This window comes from Macaca mulatta, chromosome 13, assembly GCF_049350105.2.
Source record: "Macaca mulatta isolate MMU2019108-1 chromosome 13, T2T-MMU8v2.0, whole genome shotgun sequence".
NCBI lineage: Eukaryota > Metazoa > Chordata > Mammalia > Primates > Cercopithecidae > Macaca > Macaca mulatta.
In genome coordinates, this window is record NC_133418.1 from 7,627,428 (window position 1) to 7,652,041 (window position 24,614).

General features: G+C 42.9%; 1 protein-coding gene across 24 annotated transcripts in view; it reads right to left on the minus strand.

The window, feature by feature from the left end:
- The window catches only part of REV1 (REV1 DNA directed polymerase), an 89,630-nt gene extending 65,682 nt beyond the window's left edge, over positions 1-23,948 (minus strand). For 8 of the 24 annotated variants that reach the window (XR_013402598.1, XR_013402600.1, XM_015112944.3 and 5 more), the window contains exon 1: positions 23,753-23,948. Coding sequence is in view for 4 of the 24 variants with exons in the window: in XM_077958842.1 (XP_077814968.1) it covers positions 1,552-1,624; positions 23,753-23,777 (98 nt within the window). In the remaining 20 variants the exon portion in view is untranslated. Of the gene's footprint in view, positions 1-101; positions 1,477-1,551; positions 1,625-23,752 lie in introns of those variants that run through there. The other 16 variants (XR_013402597.1, XR_013402596.1, XR_013402595.1 and 13 more) reach the window with 3 other exon arrangements.
- Between the last annotated feature and the right edge of the window lie 666 nt (positions 23,949-24,614).

Here is a 24,614-nt window from a genome sequence, read left to right on the forward strand (position 1 = left end):
TTTAGGGGCATGTGCAAGGTGCTCTGAGAAAAGGTGGTAAACTGATTAACCCTGAGGAGAGATTTTATTTTTAAGTCCCAAGGTAGGAGGAGCATGAATACCCAATGTGCTCATTATCCAGTCCCAGAAGTGCCACATGCTCTGTTAAATATTTCTTCTGTTTTCAAGGGGCTCACTTTGTTCGGTCCCAACAGACTTCAGCCCTTAAAGGAAATCTAGGAGACACATTAACACCCAGCTCTGGACTACATGTAAACTGAATCCATACACCTGCTGGAACAAGTAAAGAGTTTGGAGTTCTGGCCATTATACACTAAAAACACATACCCCGATAATTAAAGGCAGCTATTAAACTGTTAAACAAAGGTAAATAAAGGAGTCAAGTGTATTTTATACATGTGGCCCAATCATTTAAGAGCTCCAGTGTTTAACGTCTGTTGTATACCTACTGCACAAGGCCAATAAAATCCTTAATGATGGTTTAATGAGGGTAGCAGCATGAAGCACAGTTGTAATACAAAAACAAAAACAACAGCAACAACAACAAAAAATAAAACAGGTATTAAGGGTTCTTTCCCCCAACTCCAAAGTAACAAAACCACTCCAGACAAACGTTTAAAACTTTAAAAGGAAAAGGAAAGAACGAAGGACTGAACATTTTAGTTTCGTCGTTTCCAATAACTTGACTCATGAACAACAAACTCCTATTGATCCAGAAATCAAATAGTCAAAAATTACTAGCCAACATTCCAAAGAGGACAAAAATCTTCCGAGACCTGCCGCCTCACCTCTCTTCCCCAAACCGGATTATTTTCCCTCTGAGAACATTTGGCAATCCTAGAAGAGTGGCTGAGAGACTGGACAAAGGTTCTGACAAACAGTGCTGAGAGAGAAAAAGTGGAGTCCAAGGGTCTTCCAAGGATACAGATTCCCACAATTGGTATTAGAACCCCACGAGTAACAAGAAATTGGAAGCAGACAGACCAAACTTTGCAGAAACTGTATTCTGCCTTACATTATTTCAATCTCTGAAAAGAGATTAAGGTGATCGTGGGCCGGGCGCGGTGGCTCACACCTGTAATCCCAGCACTTTGGGAGGCCAAGGTGGGTGGATCACCTGAGGTACAGTCTGGCCAACATGGTGAAACCCTGTCTCTATTAAAAATACAAGATTGCTGAGTGCAGTGGCTCACACTTGTAATCCCAGCACTTTGGGAGGCTGAGGTGGGTAGATCACCTGAGGTGGGGAGTTCGAGACCAGCCTGACCAACATGGAGAAACCCTGTCTCTACTAAAAATAAAAAATTAGCCGGGCATGGTGGTGTGTGCCTGTAATCCCAGCTACTCGGGAGGCTGAGGCAGGAGAATCGCTTGAACCCGGGAGGCGGAGGTTGCAGTGAGCTGAGATTGCACCATTGGACTCCAGGCTGGGCAACAAGAGCGAAACTCCAACTCAAAAAAAAAAAAAAAAAATTAGCCGGCACGGTGGCTGTTTCTGCTACTCAGCAGGGATCTTCGAAAAAGAGACTCCGCCAATGCCTCTGTACTCACATCCAGGGAAAAGTTCTCCACTCTAGATGACTGATTTGCTTCTTTAAACTCCATTTAAATTTTGCTCCATTCCCTAGAACGGAGGAGGGCATTTAATCAGGATACCACTACTTGACAGAAATATCCTTCAGAAATAACACATTCCCTCAGTTTTTTCCTGTTCCAAGCAACCTCCTGAATTACAACGTGTCCTCTTGACTAAAGGTACTCACTGAGAAGTGACTGCGCTGCATTGACAAACCATCCAATTACCAAGCTAGACTTGTAAACAAAAATTGCCTTCCAGTTTTCAGAGGCACTCTTGCAGACCAGGCTCCCAATTTAATTCCACAGAACTTGATGACCTTGAGGAACGTGATAACGGTTTCTGAAACTGTGATTCACAACCTAAAATAACCTGCCAATCTCTCCTTATCCAGTCACATTAACAGGGCAGCCAATTACTGTCTTTCAAAAAATTAGTTTAAAAAACAGATGAAGGGTGAATACACGAATGCAAAAGTACCCTTATCCTTAACACTTAGGGTACGCCTTCAATAAACACGAACTACTGTTACAGTAATCTACTCTGCCAGTCCACAGAGTGAAAATCGAATGAGACTACATATGTGGAAACCCTTTGAAAACTGTAACACAGGGAACACAGTTATTTTAAGTTAGTTATCCATGGTCTACAACATAACGATAACAGCAGACTAGTAGATTTGGTGATAAAAGATGGGCTCAAATCCCAGTTCCACGACTGCCTAACAGTGTGATTTGGAGTGAGTCCAACAGCACTGAGCCTAACATTTCTTCACCTATAAAACCAGAAAGTTTGACTGCAGAATCTTTATGGGGCCATGACTGGATGTAGGGTGGATGTGGCGGGGAGAAGAGAGTTGGGGGTAAAAACAGCAAGCAGGCAGGGTTCCACTCTCCAAACCCACCTTCAATTTTAGCAGCCATGCTTTTTTTTGTCCCCCGTGAGTTTTAGGTTTAGGGTCTGAACAAGATTGTTCTTGAAGAAAAAGCACAACAACTTGAAAAAGACTGATAATTAAGAGTAATGAACTAAAAACTAAGTACAAAATTTCTTCGTTCTTTTCTGTTTCCATATGTGACTCTACAAGAGAGTCATATGTGGAAATCTCCCAACCCTCGAAAGGTTCACAAGCTAAAACTCACCTACAAGCTAAAAATCAAATTATACAGACCAACTAAATTACAGGCTGTCAATACAGCCATGCCCAGTCCCCAGTGCTAACAAGCAGTAACAACTAGCCAGGTGAGGTAAGGTGAAGGCAAATGGGAGAGTAGCTCTGTCTACGAGGAGCCCAGGGATCCTGAACGCCTACACAAAACACTTCCTCTCTCCACTCTCTCAACAGGGATGTTCAAAACTCTATTAAGGGTCTCATCAAGGACATGCTTATTTAAAAATATAACAAGATCACTTATGCATGCATTTTTCCTAACGTTTATCTTCTGCTGGAACATACTACTCTCAGTTCATTCTAAACTTTATTCTTTCTTTTTACCATAGTTATTGGTGGATTTTACTATCTAGCCCAAGAATGATGTTTATCACCAGGAACATTCATTTTCACGTAAATATGATATTTCCCAGCACTTTGGGAGGCCGAGGCGGGCAGATCTTGAGGTCAGGAGATCAAGACCATCCTGGCTAACACAGTGAAATCCCGTCTCTACTAAAAATGCAAAAAATTAGCCGGGCATCATGGCAGGCGCCTGCAGTCCCAGCAATTCAGGAGGCTGAGGCAGAAGAATGGTGTGAACCCGGGAGGTGGAGCTTGCAGTGAGCTGATACCGGGCCACTGCACTCTAGCCAGGGCAACAGAGTGAGACTCCGGCTCAAAAAAAAAAAAAAAAGGTATTTCATCTATTTACAAAAGAACTACTAACATTACAAGGTTCCAAACAGTTCATTACACACTAGAAAAACTCCCACTACAGGCCGGGCACAGCGGCTCACACCTGTGATCCCAACGCTCGGGGTGGCTCACACCTGTAATCCCAGAGCTTTGGGAGGCCGAGGCGGGTCGATCACATTGTCAGGGTATTGAGACCATCCTGGCTAATACGGTGAACCCCCATCTCTACTAAAAATATAAAAAATTAGCCAGGCGAGGTGGCGGGCACCTGTAGTCCCAGCTACTCGGGAGGCTGAGGCAGGAGAATGGCGTGAACCCGGGAGGCGGAGCTTGCAGTGAGCCAAGATCGCGCCACTGTACTCCAGCCTGGGCGACAGAGCGAGACTCCATCTCAAAAAAAAAAAAAAAAGAAAGAAAAAAGAAAGAAAAACTCCCACTACATACCCACAAAATGTTCAAATGTTCAGTGTTAATCTGATGGTTACATATCTGTAACTCTAAAGTCTGTTGATTAATGAAACTGATTTTGAGTGGCTTTTAATCAGTCTTTATTACTACAGTCATATATAAATGTACACATTTATAAAAAGTAGAGGTTCCTCTTCAAAGACTTTCCTCCCCATCTAATTAGGAATAAATAGTAACTTCTCTTAGAAGCAAAATTTATTCAAAGACCTGTGTTAACATTCTTAAACATCTGCTAGCCGTAATAAAGAAATCAATGTACTTTATGTTCTTAGCTCCCACAATGTAGCCTAAATACTTGCCCTGGCACATATACACACACACACACACACACACACACACACACACATACATACTGGTCCAAGTCAGCATTAGGTCATAGCCTGTTCCTCTTCCTCATCTGAAGGTGTTTTTACCTTTCTCTGCATTCCACAAGTTACTTCCTCCTTCCTTTGTTCTCCTCTGCCTTTGCCTCTTTTAAAAAGTTCTAAGTTGTTAGCCAATCAGGACAAATACAGAATGTGAGGTCCTGTTCCAGCCAATGGAAACCAGACATAACAGTAGGGTGGGCACAACAGGTTATAAATAACCCTGCCTTCTTTGTTTGGTGTACTCTCAAGGCAAAACTATTAGCGAGTGTACCCTTTCTGCACAAAGTATAAAACTGGCCTTGCTGAAGAAATTAAATTTATGTTCAAGTGCTACTTCTTTACAGCACCAGGGAACAAGCATTTCAATCAGGTTTATCCTATCTTTATGTAATAGTTACCTAAAAAACATTTGCTGAATGTAGTGAGAATCGACAGGCAAAGAATATGCAATGAATGAATGTGCACATTATAGCAGCATAACATAATTCATGAATGTGACACAAATGCAAAGAAAGCAGCCTGTGGCCACCCGTTATCTAGCAAGGCTGAAACAAAATTTGCCTTTGGCACCCTGCCATCTCTCTACTCCATACCTCTTTGTTTTCAGGGCCTCTTTGTCTTACTTAGCTGTCAATTCTCTGCTAAGGCATATACTGACAACTAAGGAACTGGTTAAAAACTGGCTTAAGGTATGATGCAACCCAGGGTCATCTGTGTTTAGAAGAACTTCTTCATGACCATTCAATGAGGAAAGGACAATCTTTTCAACAAATGGTGACAGGAAAACTGGATATCACATGCAAAAGAAGTTGGACCTTTACACCACGTTAAAAAAAAACTCAAAGTGTATGAAAGGCGTAAATATAAGAGCTAAAACGATCAAACTCTTAGGAGAAAACATAAAAGCTTCACGACACTGGATTTTGCAATGACTTCTTGGGGAAAATGTAACAAAAGAAAAAAACAGATAAACTGAACTACATCAAAATTTAAAACTTCTGTAAATCACAGGGCAAAAAAGGGTAAAAAGGCAATCCACAGAATGGGAGAAAATATCTGCAAATCATACATCTGATAAGGGGTTCATACACTTCCCATTATAAACAACTCCTACCATAAACCGTAACAATAAACACATAAAACCACTAAGAAATAAACAAAGGATCTAAACAGACACTTCTCTAAAGATAGACAAATGGCCAATAAGCACATAAAAAAAGTTCAGTGTCATTAATCACTATGGAAATGCAAATAGAAACCACAATGAGATACCACCTCACACCCAGCAGGATACTGACTATTTAAAAAAAAAAAAAAAAAAAAAGTGTTGATAAGGATGGAAAGAAATTGGGCCCAGTGAGCCCTGTTGATGGGAATTTAAAATGGTGCAGCTGATATGAAAAACAGTATGGCAATTACTCAAAAAATCAGAAATAGAATTATCCTGTAATTCCACTTGTGAGAATATATCCAAAGGAACGGAAACCTGGGACACAGATATTTATGTGTACATTTATATTAATAAGCATTATTCGCAATAGCCAAAAGGCGGAAGCAACCCAAGTGTCCATCCACAGATGAACGGGTAAACCAAACGTGGCACATATGTACAATGAAATGCTATTCCGCCTTAAAAGGAAGGAAATTCCAAAGCTTGCTACAACTTGCATGAACCTTGAAGCCATTACGGTAAGTTAATTCACAAAAGGACAAATACTGTATGATTCTACCTATATGAAGTATTTAAAGTAGTTAAATTCAGAGACAGAAAGCGGAATGGTGGTTGCGGGTGGAGTTACTGTTTAACAGGTGGGCTCAGGCAAGATGAAAGAGTTCTGGAGACGGATGGTGGCGATGGTTGCACAACAGTGTGAATGTACTTAATGCAACCGGACTGTACACTTAGAAACAGCCAAAATGGTAAACTTTTACATGTATCTTACCACAATTAAGAAGCGTTTTAAAAAAAAAGTACTTCTGAAGCTGCAAACACTGCACAGGCACCTAGCTGCGGCAGACAGGGTCTTCAGGTGCGGTGCAAAGCTGGGAAGAGGCCTCTACCTTCAAGAAAACTGTGCAGCAGTATCTGGGGGTCTCGTTCATTTTTTACTTTGAATTGGGGGCAGTGGGAGGCCATTTGAGAATTTACAAGAACCAGGTATTGCCTTTATGAGTAACTAAGTACATAAAGTGCTAGCTAGCACACATGCCCTAAAAAAAGTTTGGTAACAGTCTGCTCCAATGTGCTCTTATTCTGTCCTTTAATGGTCAAAGTTTTAACACCAGAAACAGCTTTTTATGTAACATTTAGATACAAAAATACAGCTGTTTGTGGATCTTATTTTGATTCAACCTTAGAGACCATCATTGTCTAAGGCTACAGTTCTCAAACAACTGCTGAAGTTGTATGGGTACTACAGACATGCACATCCCACAAACTAGTCAGGTTTTGATCGTGAAGGGACTCTCACCAAGGTATATAAAACAAAACAAAAGGCCAGGCCTGGGGGCTCATGCCTGTAATCCCAGTACTTTGGGAGGATGAGGTGGGCAGATCATTTGAGGTCAGGAGTTTGAGATCAGCCTGACCAACCTGGTGAAACCCCATCTCTAAAAATACAAAAAAAAAAAAATTAGCCAGGCATGGTGGCGCATGCCTGTAGTCCCAGCTACTCGGGAGGCTGAGACAGGAGAATCACTTGAACCCAGGAGGTGGAGGTTGCAGTGAGCCAAGATCGTGCCACTGTACTCCAGTCTGACAGAGTGAGACGGGAAGGGACGGGACAGGAAGGGAAGGGAAGAATTCAGACACCTAGGTGAAGGGCGCAGTTTCCCAGAAGTACAAGTACTGGCTCTAATCTTCAACCTGTACTTGCTTTTAGCAACTGATTTTAAATCAAGCCAACAGTTCACATTCTAAGCATAGTGCTGTGTGTCTTTCACGTATTTAAGATATCTTTTAAAAATACACAAGTCCAAGATATTTAGATCAGGTTTTATTCCTAACCTAATAAAACCCATTTTTGCCACTTTGTGTGGTTTTTTTACACCTTCAGCATACTGAAACATTTTCATGTTATTAATTTTTTCCTGCTGCAATAAAACAATTTCTGTACCAGATGAGATACTGTCTTGATAAACGCAGAACTCAAAGAACTTCAAACTATCAAAGTGGCACACAGTACTCTCCATAGAAAAAATTACAGGTTTTGGTACGTAAGCCTTTTCTTGAAGTCAGTATGATCTTTCAATCTTTTCTTGGGACATTCTCTATTATTCCCTCATCACTGAATTGTGTTTATACACTGCTTTGTAATGCTAAGTACATTATGCGATCCTGCTAAGTGTTCCTTTTCAAAAATAGCTTTTCTTGCTGTATTTATAAAAGCAATTCGTGTTCGTTGCAGAAAATTGGAAAATACAGAAAACAGAAAAGGAAAGGAAAAAATTACTCACATTCCTACCACCTAAAAAATTCACCTATTAACTGACACTTCATATTTCCTCCTTTTAGTGTTCCTTTAATTTTTAACATTTAAATTTAATTTCTTCACATTTAAATACATTACTAGTAATACCTTTCACTTCTCAAGTGTCTTCAGTTTTCCAAGACCCCTTTACATCTACCATTTATCTTTACAACTCACCCATAGAGTAAGTCAGCCAAGTACTATTTATTTTGCACACAACAGTTGCCTTCTAGGGTAGAGAAGCTAAAAAGTTCTATAAGGCTGCACTGCTGGCTCGTGGTACAAAATCATACTCATCTTCTACAAAATTATGTTCCAAAATCTTCAATGGAAAAAATAATAATGGTATCAATATGAACTGCTAAAAAGTTAAGAACACTCCTATTGAACTGAAGTAACCTAACACAAAACAGATTCTTTACCAGGAAATCTAGCAACAGTCTGGATTATAATACAGCCATACATGTAACAAGACCAAGGAAGGAAACAGGTCCTACAAATAAGCTCCATCTAGACCCCAACTAGTCCATATTGATAAGTAGAGGTCGGGTGTGGTGGCTCACACCTGTAATCCCAGCACTTTGGGAGGCTGAGGCAGGCGGATCACTTGAGGTCAGGAGTTTGAGACCAGCCTGACCAACATGGTGAAACCCTGTCTCTACTAAAAAGAAAAAAATCAGCCAGGCATGGTAGCAGGCACCTGTAATCCCAGCTACTCGGGGGGCTGAGGCATGACAATCACTTGAATGCAGTAGGCAGAGGTCGCAACGAGCCGAGACTGTGCCACTACTCTCCAGCCTGGCGACAGAGCGAGACTCCGTTTCAAAAAAGAAAAAAAAAAAAAAGTAGAGACCCAAAGACAGCATCAACTTTGTTGCTAAGCAGTTCTCTGAACTTAAGTCATAATCAGTCATATTTTAGTTCCTCTGTATGTGGAAAGAGTTGGACCTGTTTGAAATGCTTGTTCCCCGGTGCCATAAAGAAATAGCACTTGAACATAAATTTATTTAGTAAGGCCATTTTTATTTCCTGCAGAAAGGGTACACTTGCTAGCAGTTTTGCCATGAGAGTAAACCGAACAAAGGAGACAGGGTCATTTATAACCTGACGTGTCCATCCTACTGCTGTGTCCGGCTTCCACTGGCTAGAACGGGACCTCACATTCTGTATTTGTCCCGATTGGCTAACAACTTAGAACTTTTTAAAAGAGGCAAAGGCAGAAGAGAACAAAGGAAGGAGGAAGTAACTTGTGGAATGCTGAGAAAATTAAAAACACTTTTAAGTAAGGAAGAGGAAAAGGATATGACCTAATGCTTGCTTGGACCAGTATAAGCATGCCAGGGCAAATATTCAGGAGCAGAGGTCTTTGAATAAATTTTGCTTCTAAGATAAGTTAGCCAGATGGGGAGGAAAGCCTTTGAAAAGGAACTTCTACTTTTACTTTTTACAGACCTGACAAATTCTAGAGTCTTTTGCAATTGTTTAAATGTACATGATTCTATGCCTGAATCCAGGAGGCGGAGGTTGCAGGGAGCTGAGATCGTGACACTGCACTCCAGCCTGGGTGTCAGAGCAAGACTCCGTCTCAAAAATAAACAGGCAGTGGCTCATGCCTGTAATCCCAGCACTTTGGGAGGCCAAGGCGGGTAGATCACAAGGTCAGGAGTTCAAGACCAGCCTGGACAACATGGTGAAACCCCATCTCTACTAAAAAATACAAAAATTAGGCTTGGCGTGGTGGCTCACGCCTGTAATCCCAGCACTTTGGGAGGTTGAGACAGGTGGATCACAAGGTCAGGAGATCGAGACCACCCTGGCTAACATGGTGAAACCCCGTCTCTACTAAAAATACAAAAATTAGCCGGGCACAGTGGCGGGTGCCTGCAGTCCCAGCTACACGGGAGGCTGAGGCAGGAGAGTGGCGTGAAACCCGGAGGCGGAGCTTGCAGTGAGTGGAGATCGCGTCACTGCACTCCAGCCTGGTCGACAGAGCAAGACTCCGTCTCAAAATAAAAAATGAAAAAAAGAAAAAAAAAAAATTAGCCAGGCCTGATGGTGGGCGCCTATAATCCCAGCTACTCCAGAGGCTGAGGCAGAGAACTGCTTGAACCTAAGAGGCGAAGGTTGCAGCAAGCCGAGATCACGCCACTGCACTCCAGCCTGGGCAACAGGTGACTCCGTCTCAAAAAAATAAATAAATGAAAATAAATAAACAAATAAATAAATAAATAAATAAATGTATACGATTATATACATCTAGTTTTAAAAGAGCTTTCAACAAACGCATACATATTAGGCAACTTTATATAACTTTTTCTATGCTTTCCAAAAAACAGTAAGATGCGCCTATCCACAGATGTGGCTGTGCAGTAAAGATCCTAACCCGGAGGTTTGGCCTTTGCCCTTGGTTCCTGGGAGGTAATCCTTTCTTTTCCTCACCTTCACATGGTCCAAGATGAGACTGGGAGATTGTAATCTCTAAGCCCTTAGAATGTCCACTCTATGGGAGCAGTGGCTCACGCCTGTAATCCCAGCACGTTAGGAGGCCGAGGCGGGAGGATCACGAGGTCAGGAGTTCGAGACCAGCCTGGCCAACATGGTGAAACCCTGTCTCTACTAAAAATACAAAAATTAGCCAGGCACAGTGGCGCACACCTATAATCCCAGCTACTCAGAAGGCTGAGGCAGGAGAATTGCTTGAACCCGGGAGGCAGAGGTTGCGGTGAGCCAAGATTGTGCCATTGTACTCCAGGCTGGGTGACAGAGCAAGGCTCTGTCACAAAAGAAAAAAAAAAAAAAAAAAAGGATGTCCACCCTGTTAAGGGCTTTTGTTAACTGGGGGCTTTGAGCCACTCCAGATAGTTTCGCACTATGATTTACGGTGAAGGGCTTTCAGCCATGTATTATCAACTTCCTGAAGGGCTGAAAACGAAAGGTCACCATGCCAACAGTCAATCATATCCAAGTGACCAAGCCCCAGTACAAATGCTGGATGCCAAGGCTTGGGTGAGCTTCCTGATTGGCAATCTCCATAAGTACTGTCAGAAGTTGGCACTGTCCACAACTTCACCAGCAGAGGATAACTGGAAGTTTCGTAAGTGGAACTCTTCTGTGTGCCCCATGCACCTCTTCCCTTGGCTGATTCTATTCTGTATCTTTTCACTGTAATAAATCCAACGATAAGTAAAAGCCCTTTCAGTAGTTCTGTGAACCCTTCTAGCTAATTATTTAACCTAAGGATGGTGTAGATCCCCAGATTTGCAGTTGGTCTCATGAGGGTGGTCTTGGGACCCCCAACTCCGCGATGGCAAAATGGCACTGTCCTCCAGTATTCATTCTTCTTTCTTACTTTTAGTAATGGAACACCTCTCCTGCCCCTCTTAGCAGGAGGCAGAGTGGGCAAACAGAGACTACATTTCCCAGGCTCTTCTAAAAATCAGGGGTGGCCATGTGACTCGGTTCTGGCCAAGGAGGTATGAGCAGAGTGATGTGCACAAAAATATGAACCATATTCCTAAAGAAAGCTGTTTACTTCTTTTTCTGGGATGCGGTTGTAAGGTAACCCAGCTTCACCCATGGGAATAAGGACAATACCCTACGGAATGGCTAAGCACACAGAAGAAATGTGGAACCCCTAAAATACCGACGTGCTCACCCACTACGGACTGCCTGTCTACCTCTGGGCTATTACAGGAGAAAGAAAAACTTAAATATTGTTTGTCCTGTTGTATTCTGAAGTCCCTGTTACAGCAGGTTGGCCTGTACCCTAATGTATAAGTACATCTGAGCATTTTAATATGATTTTGATTCAGTATCTACATAAATCAGAGATAAAGAGAAAGACACAATAAGATGTACTGTATAAAAAATATTTGGATATATTAAACCTGAAAATGCATAACAAACATTTGTATGTCCCAGTTTGAGGCTGATCTGATTAAAAGGAAAGCATCTATCCCAAACAATTCAATATAACAAAGAGTTTTCTCTTATTCTTCTTGCTATTCATAACTACCAAAAAAGATGCTTGATTTAACAAAATCAATAGTTAATACAAACTGAAGGGGGCTTCCTGAACGAATGACTAATGCTTTTCTTCCCTTCAATCAGATTTCCACAGAAAAGGAAAGAAGTAGAGACACTGTTTTAATAAAGTACCTAGGAGGCTGGGCATGGGGGCTCATGCCTGCAATCCCAAGACTTTGGGAGGCCAAGGCAGGTGGATCACCTGAAGTCAGGAGTTTGAGAAGAACCTGGCCAAAATGGCAAAATCCCATCTTTATAAAAATACAAAAATTGGCCGGGCGCAGTGGCTCAAGCCTATAATCCCAGCACTTTGGGAGGCCGAGACGGGCGGATCACAAGATCAGGAGATCGAAACCATCCTGGCTAACACGGTGAAACCCCGTCTCTACTAAAAAATACAAAAAACTAGCCGGGCGAGGTGGCGGGCGCCTGTAGTCCCAGCTACTCGGGAGGCTGAGGCAGGAGAATGGTGTAAACCAGGAGGTGGAGCTTGCAGTGAGCTGAGATCCGGCCACTGCACTCCAGCCTGGGCGACAGAGCGAGACTCCGTCTCGGAAAAAAAAAAAAAATACAAAAATTAGCCAAGCGTGGTGGTGCACACCTGTAGTCCCAGCTACTCGGAAGGCTGAGGCAGGAGGATCACTTGAACCCGGGAGGCGGAGGTTGTAGTGAACCGAGATCATACCACTGCACTGGGCAACACTGAGACTCTATCTCAAAAGAAATAAAAAATTTAAAAAAGGAAATACCAAGGAGAACTGCCTTCTCTAGTTTTCCAGAGTGCAGCCAAATCACCCCGTTTCCAAACACCTTCACCTGAATTTTCCTGCTTTCCTGTGTTCCAAACCACGTGGCCCAACTGCATTTATTAAGCACCTCCATCCACTAGGATGTTCTACACATCTCAAAGTCAGCATGTCCATAAGTAGGATCAAGCTACAAAGTATGTTCTGGAGATGACATGATAAAAATTAAAATCTAGAGGAAGGAGATAAGAAGCCACTGATCTTCACTAAGGAGAAGTGGTATAATCTCACAGGAAAGCCAAATGATTATCTGTAGAAAAGTTCAAGGTTGCAATAAATAAGGGATTCCAAAGGCCACAGTAGAAGAGCTAGTAACAGGAACAGAACTTAGCTGAAGAATAAAGGAAGTAATATCAAAGAAGACGGAAATGTATCTAAAGCAGTAATTCTCATGCCTGAGCATGCATCGCAATCACCAGCACAGGGCCTGTTAAAAGACAAGATGCTGGGCCCCAACTCCAATGTTTCTGATTCAGTGAGTCTAAGGTAGGGCTGGAAATTTGCATTTCTAAAAAGTTCCCAGGGAATGTTGATGCTGCTGGACTGTGGCATACACTTTGAGAACCACTAGTTTTGCCAGTACCTAAAAATGTAACTATAGTGGTGAGAAGAGAAAAGGACAGTTCAGCGATAATGAGAAAGGTTACATACAGTAGAAAGAATGATGCTACAATGTGTCCTAAGTAGAATGAATTTCACATCAGGAGTAATGCAATTCACCAGGTGAAGATTTTAATTAGATTGCAGGTGACAGGCTGGGCGCAGTTGCTCATACCCGTAACCCCAGCTCTTTAGGAGGCCAAGGAGGGCGGATCACGAGGTCAGGAGACGGAGACCATCCTGGCCAACAAGGTGAAATCCCGTCTCTACTAAAAACACAAAAAATTAGCTGGGTGTGGTAGCACTCCCCAGTGTCCCAGCTACTTGGGAGCTGAGGCAGGAGAATTGCTTTAACCAGGGAGTGGGATGTTGCAGTCAGCCGAGATCGCGCCACTGCACACCAGCCTGGGTGACAGAGCGAGACTGTCTCAAAAAAAAAAGAAAAGAAAAAAAAAGATTGCAGGTGACAAAATCTCTCCTGTCCTGCCCCCCACTTCCCCTTAACCCGAATTCCAGGTCTGAGCTAATGGTTTTTCTCCATTCCCTTAGCATTTACTATAATCTTCAGTTTTCAAGGTGAGTAAAATGAGTATAAACCACAATCCAAGGTTATCAGAGATTTGCATACAACTATAATATGAGATCTGTAATCCCAGCATTTTTGGAGGCCAAGGTGGGAAGATCTCTTGCATGAGACCAGCCTGAGCAACATAGTAAGACCTCATCCCTAAAAAAATAATAAAAATAATAAAAAGAGCCAGGCATGGTGGCACATACCTGTAGTCAGGAGGCTGAGGTCACTCGAGCCTGGAAGGTCAAGGCTGCAGTGAACCACTGCACTTGGCCTGGGAGACACAGCAAGACCAAAAAAGTAAAAATAATAATACTAATAAAAGATTCTGCATTATAGGCACTAATGGAATGAAATAAATGCACAGAGAAAACAGCCATAAATCTCACGTTCGAGAAGACACCCAAGAAAGCATCACTGAGAGTAGATCTAAACTAAGAACAATCAGCAGGATTTTATGGGATAGAAGGTAGGTGGGAAGGGGTGATATGAAGGCAAAGATTTCAGGAAGAAGAAAAATTCATAATCAAAAACTTAAAAGGGCCGAGCACAGTGGCTCACACCTGTATCTCAGCACTTTGGGAGGTTAAGGGAGGAGGACTGCTCAAGCTCAGGAGTTCGAGACCGGCCTAGGCAACAAAGTGAGACCCTCCTTGTCTCCACAAAAAAAAGTTCTTTAATTAGCCAGTCATGGTGGTGCACGTCCGTGGTCACAGCTACTTGGGGGACTGAGATGGGAGAACTGCTTGAGCCTGGGAGGTTAAGACTGCAGTGAGCTGTCATCACATCACTGCACTCAGGCCTATACTATACAGCGAGACCCTGCCTCATAAAAAATAAAAAGAAAAATACAAAAAGACGTTTAGGACAACATTCTAGAATTTACTGGTATGTAGGAACATGGCCAGATGTAGAGGTAGACCAACTAAGGTAGGTGGTAAAATATAACAGAAGGCCTTGAATATATCATACTAAGAAGTTTAAACCTTACTTTCTAAGTTTTAAGCAAGTGTAAATTGGGTGGGAGAGTGTCTGGCTCCTAAGCCTAGCCTACACCATAACCTATAAATCTTAGCTAAAGTCCTCACCTTGTGCATTCCACCCACACAAGTCATTAGATCTCTGAACTCACAAGGTAACTGGCATAAACAATGATACATAACTAAAAACAAATCCCTCAGAGCAACTGCATTTCAAAAATATAGTCAAACTCTTCTTTTCTGGACCTGCTATCAGTTCCAGCATTCATAAATCCCTTTTCTCACAAATCTTTCTATTAAATATAATTGCAAGTAAACAAAAAGGGAGCAGAAGTTGCCACTGCTTCTGGAATCTTCCCTTGCTTACATCAATAATATATTTAAAATTATACACTTTTAAAAAACAAAAACATAACACTACAACATGCTACATTCTTCAAGACACCAGAAGTCTTATTCAATGTAACAATTTAGCACACTATAATCTCTGAGAAACAGTGAGTTCCAAGATAATTTAATATAATCTTTAAAGTGACAATCTGAAATAAGATTAGGCATAAATATGCAAAAGAATATTAACCTCCAACACAGTAAACCTGAAGCGTTAGTAACTTTGACTCAAGTGCTAAAATTCAAAACAGCAATTAAGTTACTGAAACATTTTACAACCCTAACACAGATTATCAATGCCTCCACCCCACCCATAAAAATCTCACTTCATATTTTCTTCTTCCAAATAACTAATGAATAATTACATACATCTAAAAGTACAAATTCAAGAGCAATACCAAAATTCAAACTTTTTACAACCAATTATTAAGCTTTAAAGTATCAAATATGTAGTTTATAACCCAAGCTACAACAAAATTTATGTAATTAAAACATTTAACTCAAGTGAATAACCCAAGTTTTAAATTCTATTGTATCGATAAAAGAAAATGTTATGTAGCAATTCTCAACAGAAGGCAATGCTTCTATATATATTTAAATACAACCTGTTCCAATTTTTAATACAACAGAGGTAACTGGGTTACTATCACTACCACTAGTTTTAGCTGTCACAAATTGAGCAAGTATCTGTTCTCACTTATTTAGCCAGCATTGTGTAATAAAGAATTTGGGGCCCAGGCACAGTGGCTCATGCCTGTAATAGCACTACTCTGGGAGGCCAAGGCAGGAGGATCACTTGAGGCCAGGAGTCTGAAGCCAGCCTGGGCAACATAGGGGGAGACACACACACACACACACACACACACACACACACACACTCTCTCTCTCTCTCTCTCTCTCTCTCTCTCACTATTTAAATTAGCCAGGTACGATGATGCATGCCTGTAGTCCTAGCTACTGGGGAGGCTGAGGCAGGAGGATCACTGTGGCTCGAAAGCTGGAGGGTACAGTGAGCTATGATAGCACCACTGTGACACAGTAAGACCCTGTCCCTAAACAAACAAAAACAAAAAAAAATTGGCCATTGTCTGATTCCTGGAAAACTCTACTCTTGGAGTCTCCCAACTGATAGGAGTGTCTTTGCTATCCATGAATCCATAATGGGTCCCTCTTGGCCCACAATTGAGTTTCTATTAACAGGGTGACGCCCAGTAGGCCCCTAGTTTCAGGATGGGGGTTGGCCATGCTAGAAATGCCAATCATGTGAATAGTGGGTTGGGGCTTTGAGCAAGCTGACACCAGCCTAACAACTTGACCTCCAGGGAGAAGCGGGCTGGCGACTGAGTTCAATCATACCTATGTAATAAAATTCCCACAAAAACTCTAGATGCTTGTAGAGTAAGAGAGAATTCCCGGTTGGCAACCACTCACTGATGTACTGGAAGGATGACACGTCCTGAGGACGTGGAAGCTTCATATTTGGGACCCTCCCAGATCTTGTTCTATGTGTCTCTTTGTCTGGTCCTGATTTGTATCTTTTAAAAAATAACTATAATTCCAAGAACAGCACTTTCCTGAGGTCTGTGAGTCATTCTAACAAATTATCAAACGTGAGGTGTAGTGGGAACTGATAAAAGTCATAGCCAGTTGGTCAGAGTGTGGACAACCTGCAAGTTTGTAGAGTTTGTAGCTAATATACGAAGTGAGAAGAGTCTTGTAGACTGTACCCTTAACTTACGATGCCTTACCTCACTCTGGGTAACGGATGCCCAAATGACACTACGGCTATAAAATAGGATACGCTGCCTTACCTCTCTTCCCAGTACTCTTAAGAGAATTAAATGAGAAAAAAGTTAGATAAAGCACTCTTTAAGATATAAAGCGTTGTGTTTGCTTCGGCCGCACATGTACTAAAACTGGAATGACACAGAGAAGATTATCATGGGAAAAAATTCTGTATTAAAAAATTTACACTTTGGGAGGCCGAGACGGGTGGGATCGCCTGAGGTCAGGAGTTCGAGACCAGCCTGGCCAACATGGTGAAATCCCTTCTCTACTAAAAATACTAAACTCAGTTGAGCGTGGTGGCAGGCACCTGTAATCTCAACCACTCCGGAGGCTAAGGCAGGAGAATGGCTTGAACCCGGGAGGAGGAGGTTGCACTGAACCAAGATCACGCCATTGCACTCCAGCCTGGGTGACAAAAGCAAAACTCCATCTAAAAAAAAAAAGATTGTTAGGCTCCTTAAAATATTGAAGAAGAAATTGTTAAAATATTTTTTAAAGTTCAGGACTGTCCAGGTTAAATGGCTTTAAAAAAAAAAAAAGGCTTAAAATAAACAGCTAAGGAGTCAAGAAACTGAATTTATAAGACTAAAATACAGAACTTAATGAAAACCAATTACAAGAACAAAATATCTAAATAAGAGTTTCAACTACATAATTCAGACCAGTGCCTAAAAGATAAAAATGCATTAAGTCCATTCCTAGAAATTGCAAATATAGAAATGAGGAGCTTAGAGAGTGTAAGATGCAGCCATTGTTTCGTGACTAAACCTCCAAAAAGTTCATTTTAGCCTTGGGTATGATCAGGAATGACTGAGGTCAGTAAGCAACACTTTGCTTAATCAGATATGAGTTTGAATACGAACTACTCGCATCACAACCAACTTTTCTTGCCCATCACTACCTAATATTTTAATTCAAGCACAAAGTCATGGGACCCAAATGGTCTTTAAAAGGTTTCTCAAAGTATCCTACATAAACAAGGCAGTTACCTGCCTACATGAGAAAGCATCACTTTCAACTGCATTATAATAGAGGACAAAATTTTTTTCTGCTATGTTCCAATAATAAAATCAAGACTTTAAATCATAATTCTACAAGAACGTATCATTTTATTTTCTGTCCTCTTGAATATGAGATACTAAGTGTTGCTGGTCTTTCCCTCAGTAATGCAGGGAACAGTTTAGTGTAGCAGGGGAAAAATGGCCTTGGGGGGAAAAACCTAGGCTCTAGTCTTATTTCTCCTCTTTAGCAGGCAAATGACCCTTGGGGTCTCACTTTCCTCCAGTAAGATATAACAGCATGGCCTATGGAATCTGTAAGATTCTTTCTACCCCTGACATTCTGAGGTGTTGAGAAGCCAATAACTCGTAATTTAGATATTCTTACAAATTAAAAAAGCCTTCCAAGGAAATGTCAGAAACCATTAAAATTTATGTAAAAACATCCCACCTATGTGTTCCTCCTTATTGAAGGAGATCCAGGTAAAGATCAGATATGTAGACTATTATCCTTAGCAAACTAACACAGGAACAGAACACCAAACACCACACGTTCTCACTTGTAAGTGGCAGCGGAATGATGAGAACTCATGAACGCAAAGAAGGGAGCAACAGACACTGGAGTCTACTTGAGCATGGAGGGTGGGAGGATGGAAAGGAGCAGGAAAAGTAACTATTGTGTATCAGGCTTAATACCTGAGTGATGAAACAATCTGTATAACAAACCCCCATGACATGAGTTTATCTATATAACAAACATTCATATGTACCCCAGAACTGAAGATAGAAGCTTAAAAAAAAATTGCCCCATAATCAGCAGGAACACATCACTAGGAACTTTCATTAAATATTTACTTGCTATCTCCAATTTAGCCTTAAGCAAACTTAGACGTTTATGTTTTCTTCAGTCTAACGTATTAGATGCAAAACCTTTTCAAACTATTTACAAAGCTGAAGCACCAAGACACAATTCTTTGACTTATTTTTAATGACTTTTAAATGTGAGTGAGAAAAACATTAATTATGATGCAAGTCATCATCCTATTAAAACATTTCACACTTATAACACAGGCATTTTAGTAGTTAAATCTAAAAAAAAAAAAAAATCAAAATATTAGCCATAATGATTAAGCTGCCAGTAGTTACACACACTCACAAATAATGTGATAAATTGTAACGGCAAGCTTCCAAACAAAAACCTTGTCATTTTTAACATGCCTCACAGCACACTGGGTATGACCTCAGCAACTAGCCTGAAATCTTGGCTCCTTTCTTGTGCAACCAGCCAAGGAACAACATCTCTTTAAATCTGTTTCTTTCTAAGGTGCCAACCGTATATGGCAGCTGTAGATATTAAATAAGACACTGCACCTAGCAAAGAGCCTAGCACACAGTAAATATTTAATAACTTACAATTAATAAATTTTGGATGAAATGTTACCCAAAGCAGCAGCCCTTTGACTTTTTTTAAAAAAATTTAGGCCTAGGGTTTAGGATCCTATTGCTTGTTAAAGTTCAGACTGAGAAATAAAATAACAAGCCTACAAAGAAGCATTTCACTAAGGACAAGTGAATTTAAAATAACCGGTATTATGCAAATTCAATTACCACAGGCAGAATTTTAGTTTATGAGAATAATTCAAGTTGTATTAGCTCAAAGTATCTATTATTACAAAGTCACTGTCTCCATCAATTCTTTCTCCTATTTCTGTAACTGCTAAAGAAAAATAAATCATATTATGAAAAGAACAGAAAGATACAAAGCACAGCTGGGTTAAGTTCCAATTAATAACCAAATACAATTTGAGGGGAAAAACCCACTGAAAGGAGGGAGAAACTGAACACAACTGAAGATGATAAAAAATTTCCTTCCTAAATACTACAAGACTCATATTTCAACTGGATCTTCAAGGACTTTCCCTGTCTGAAGACAGGAAGCCTCTAGCAAGTCCTTTCATCACCACAATCGGATCTCAGCTGAACTTCAAAGGGAACTATATAAAAGCCACTTTGGTGGGCAGTTGTTGAGATAATCACTCTTAGCATCTTCTACAGATTGAAGACTAAAAAAACCTGACTTACACATTAAGACCAAACACCAGTCACCATTCTCAGCAGTTTATTTTTTAATTTGTTCTAGACATCCACAAAATGTATTTTTTAAAGTTCCATAAATATAAATTTGGTAGCTAACAAAAATTCAGCACCAAAGTAATACATATAAAATTTAACCAGACACAGTGGCTCACACTTGTAATCCCACCACTTTAGGAGGATGAGGCAGGAGGATCACTGTAGCCCAAGAGTTTGAGACCAGCCTGGGCAACATAGTAGGACCCCATCTTTACAAAACATTAAAAAACTAGTCAGGCATGGTGGCACACGCCTGTAGTGACAGCTACTCGAGCGTCTGAGGCAGGAGGCTGGCTTGAGCCCATGAGGTTGAGGTTGCAGTGAGCCGTGATCACACCACTATATTCCAGCTTGGGCAACAGAGTAAGACCCTGTCTCAAAAAATTTAAAAAAAGAAAAAAATTCAGTTAATCCAACTTTATCTCATGCCAAAATACAAAATCCTAAGTGAACAAGCCAATTTCAAATAGTTCTTAGAAGGTCTAAAATTACCCTGTTCTAAGCACTTTACATATATTAACTCAATTATTACTCACCATAATCCTGTGAGGTAGGTATTATCATAGTCATCTTACAGATGAGCAGAACTGAGGCACCACCAAGTTATTAATTTGCCCACGGTCTCACAATCAATAAATGGTAGGAGCCAGAGAATTGTGACCCAAGCTGTCTGATTCCAGAACCAATATTCGAATCAACTATACTATTCATTTACTCAACAAGTTTTACTGACAGCCTACTATGTACCAGGCGCAGTTCTAAGCACTAGGGATAAAGCTGTGTACAAGTCAGACAAGGCCTCTGCTCTCTTATTGAGAAGAGAGCTGGCAGCAAACAAGTCTAAGCGGGGAAATAACTAAGTAAGTGAAAAAAACAGTGTATCTTCACCTAGTGATAAATGCTATAGAGAAAAAGAGAATAAAGAATAAAAGATTATAAAAGAAGGGGCTGATTCCTATTTTAGAATTAGAAAAGGCCTCTCTGAGGCGATGACATTTGAGCAGAAACACAAGATGTAAAGAGCCATGACCACTTAGAGGAAGGGGTCATGCTAAGAGAATAGTAAGTATAACATCCCAAGGTAGAAACACTTTGTTCAAGAACCGGCAAAATGACTATGGGACTGGGGTAGGTTGCTGAAAGTCTGTCACCTAATAAGAGGTAAGCTGGAAGTTGCCAAATCATGCTATACCCTGATGGGATGTGCTAAGGGCTAAGATTCAAATGTTAAGTGTTAACAGGAAGCTTTTGGAGGATATTAAGCAAGAAAGTGACAATCTGATTTCCATTTTTAAAAAGATCCCTCTGGTTGTCAAGGGGAATCCCTAGGGAACAGTCAGGGAGCAAGACAAATAAAGAAACCAGTAAAGGCACTATGGCAACAGTCCAACCAAGAGATAATGGAACTTAGACTAGGATTCATGTACTGTTTATAAGTAGATGCTAACAGAAGAGCCTGCAACCTAATTGCCTCTAAAGAGCCTTTTTAATATCCATTTTCCCGTCTCCTCTCCTCACTTGCTTTTGGAAACAAGAAAGATTCTTTTTTAATGTCCATGTTAACGCTTCAGTTGGTGCTATTACAGTAACAGAAAAAAACTTTTCATTTTTAAATGTTGTTTAACATACCCTATGATTAGTAATATGCCACATATACACGTCCATACATTCTTGAAAAGCAGAAAGAGCCACAATGCTCTTTAGTGTAGGACTTGTTCATTTATTTGGAGAGAAGAGGTACCTGTCACCTCTTCTGATTACCTTTCCTCTCACGCGTTGTCTCTAGCACATCCTGGCTCATTCTAGATTGTGAACTGCAATAAACTGGTATACCAAAGGGAGTATGTATGTACTGAGCACCTCCTGAGTACCATGGTGTCACTAGATGTCTCACATTTAAGAACTCATTTAATTCTCAGCTACCCAAGGTGGGAAATGGTATCTTCATGCCACAAACGAGAAAAAACCAGAGATACTAGTAACGTGTCTACAGTCACCAGCTAACAATGTGCAGGGCCAGAAATCTAACCTCCATCTAACTGTGAAGTTCCTTTCTTTCCGCTACAGCTGCTATCAAAGAAAGTGCTTTCAAACATATATTACATGCAGTCACTGCCACTTCTTACGAATAATGACCAGTCTGTGGCTGGTGAGGACAAGGTTTCTTTAATTCTCTTATGTAGAATCAGTTTTGAAGCTGGGAGTGGGGGAAATGTAGCGATCTCATACATTCAAGCACATTATTTTTCAAAAATTATGTTCTACTTGAAACTTCCTAGAAATTAATCCTAAAAGAGCAATTCCCATCTTTAGAAAAAAAATATTAAATATGTACTGTTTACCATAATATAGCGGTTAAGGTTCTACAACAAAAGACAGGAGTTTGGTACAGACTCTACCCTCAAACGTCCTACAAAATAAGAGAAGACAGGGCCAGAAAGATAATCATAACACAGTGAAGGGGGCAAACAGCCTCAGAATTGAATGTAAGAGAGCCTTGTATACCGGAGAATGATTCCTGCAAGAAGAGGAACTTTAGGTGAGCTCTTAAGGGTCCAGAACAGGAAGGCAGGGAACAACATGCAGCACTTGTGCTTGCACGGGCAAACGCAAGGATATGTGTGAAAGGTTGGCGGACAGATAGATGGTTCCCAGAGGCTTATTGGCTATATACAGCACTCCACAGAGAGAACCAAGGTTATGGTTGGTCCTACCCTACCTAAACAGGAAATGGCTTATTCTCGGAGACTCAAGTGTAAAGTCAAGAGAAAAGACCAGACAGATACACAGAATTACGGACTGTTACATAAAGTCCTTAATAGTTACAAGACCTTGTTGTGCTATGTGCTAGTCTGCATTATTTTCACCTAAATGAAACCATTTCTACTTACTACATGGCGTGAGAAGACGTGGAGATAAAGAGAATTAGCAGACGTATATCACCTGCAATTTATTTTACGGGGCAGTACATTAAGGAGTGTTATGTGAGATTATTTCTTTACAAACTGGGAAGAGGCAGGAAAAGCAGCGAAACACAGTGGCATCACTGTAACAGTACGCAGGTGGGCAAGGGGCGCTCGGAAGGACAGTTGGGGAACGGCGCCCTGCGTATTAAGGGAACAGACAAGCGGCAAGGAAAAACAAGCGAGCAGCAACCGCCTTCGGACGCTCCGACCGGTTCCGGGACGCCCCGGAGGCGTCAGAGCCGGGGTGCGGGGAAACGCTGCGGCTGGAGCGCGGCTGGGAGCGGCGGCTCGGCCGGGTCCACATTCTACAAACGCTTGTGGAACGAACGCCCGAACGCGCGCGCGAATGAATGGCGCGGAACTGAATGGCCGGCCGAGGCGCCGGCGCAGGAGGAAGGAGTTTGCGGCGCGGTCTGGCCGGGCCAGCGGGACGCGGGGAGCGCGGGGGGAAGGGCCGCAGGGCCAGGGGTCGGCGCGGGGCGGCCATGGAGACGGCGGCGGAGCGGGGCTGGCCGCGCCATGACGAAAGGGAAGGGGAGGTCACACGTTACATAACCCGGCGGCTGCGGGCACGAGAGGAGGGCGCCACGGGCAGCCCAGGCCGCGAGAGGACGGCCGCGGGGCCGGGGCCAAGCGCCCCTCCCCCGCCCCACCTCAGGCCGGCCGCACTCTGGCCGCTGCCGCGCGGGTCTGCGGCGCCTCCGGGCGACGCGTGTCCGGTCCCGCCCCTCCCCCACCCGCCGCCGGCCCGGGGGTCGCTCACCTTCCGCGTTGCCCCAGACCACCATGCCCGGGCCCGGCCGCCTCCTCCGGCCTTGCGGACCCCGGCCCCGCCGCCGCCAGTGCCCCCGCCAGGGACCAGGGAAGAGGGCTGGGGAAAGGCAGACCCACCGCCGCGCCGCGGTCCACGCTCCGCCACGCTCACGGCAACCAACCCCGCGCGCGCTCCTCGGTGGCTCTCCGCCCCTCCCCCTCCGGCTGGCGCGCGCGCTGCAGCCACGCCCCCTATAGCGTCCCGCGCGCGCTCCCTGGCCCCGCCCACGCCCCCTCCTAGGCCCCGCTCGCGCTCACAGCCGCGCGGCGCACGCGCCCTGCTGCCCCCGGCCCCGGGCGACCCCAGCCTCGGGCGTGGCACCACGGAGCCCGGCGTGGGCCGTCGTGTTCCTCCCCTCCCCAGTCCCGCCCTCTTGTTCTGCAGCCGCCCGCAGGGGGCAGCGCCTGGGCGGCACGTGACCGTCTCGCTAGCAGGGCGGAGGGGAGCGTGGCACGGGCCCACCCCGCACTGCGCCGCCCGCCCGCACTGCCCCGGCCATCTCCTCGCTTCGTGCCCGGGTAGCGGCGCCTAGGTTGCCATTGGGACAGCGCGCGGCTCCGTGCACAGCGAGTCACCGCGCCCGCTCCGCCTTGGGGCTCCCCAGTCGGGAAGGACACAAGTGCAGGCACTGACCGGGCTTCAAACCCCGGCACTGTGTGAAGATGCGCCAAACACCCGGGTTCTCTCCTTAAGCAATTGATTTACAGTGACATCTAGTGGAGAAGGGGACACATATGAACTGACATTCCTATGGCGGGAGCAACAGAGAACCACAGCCCACGCAGGTTCGCGAGAAGGAGCACTGCGCCAC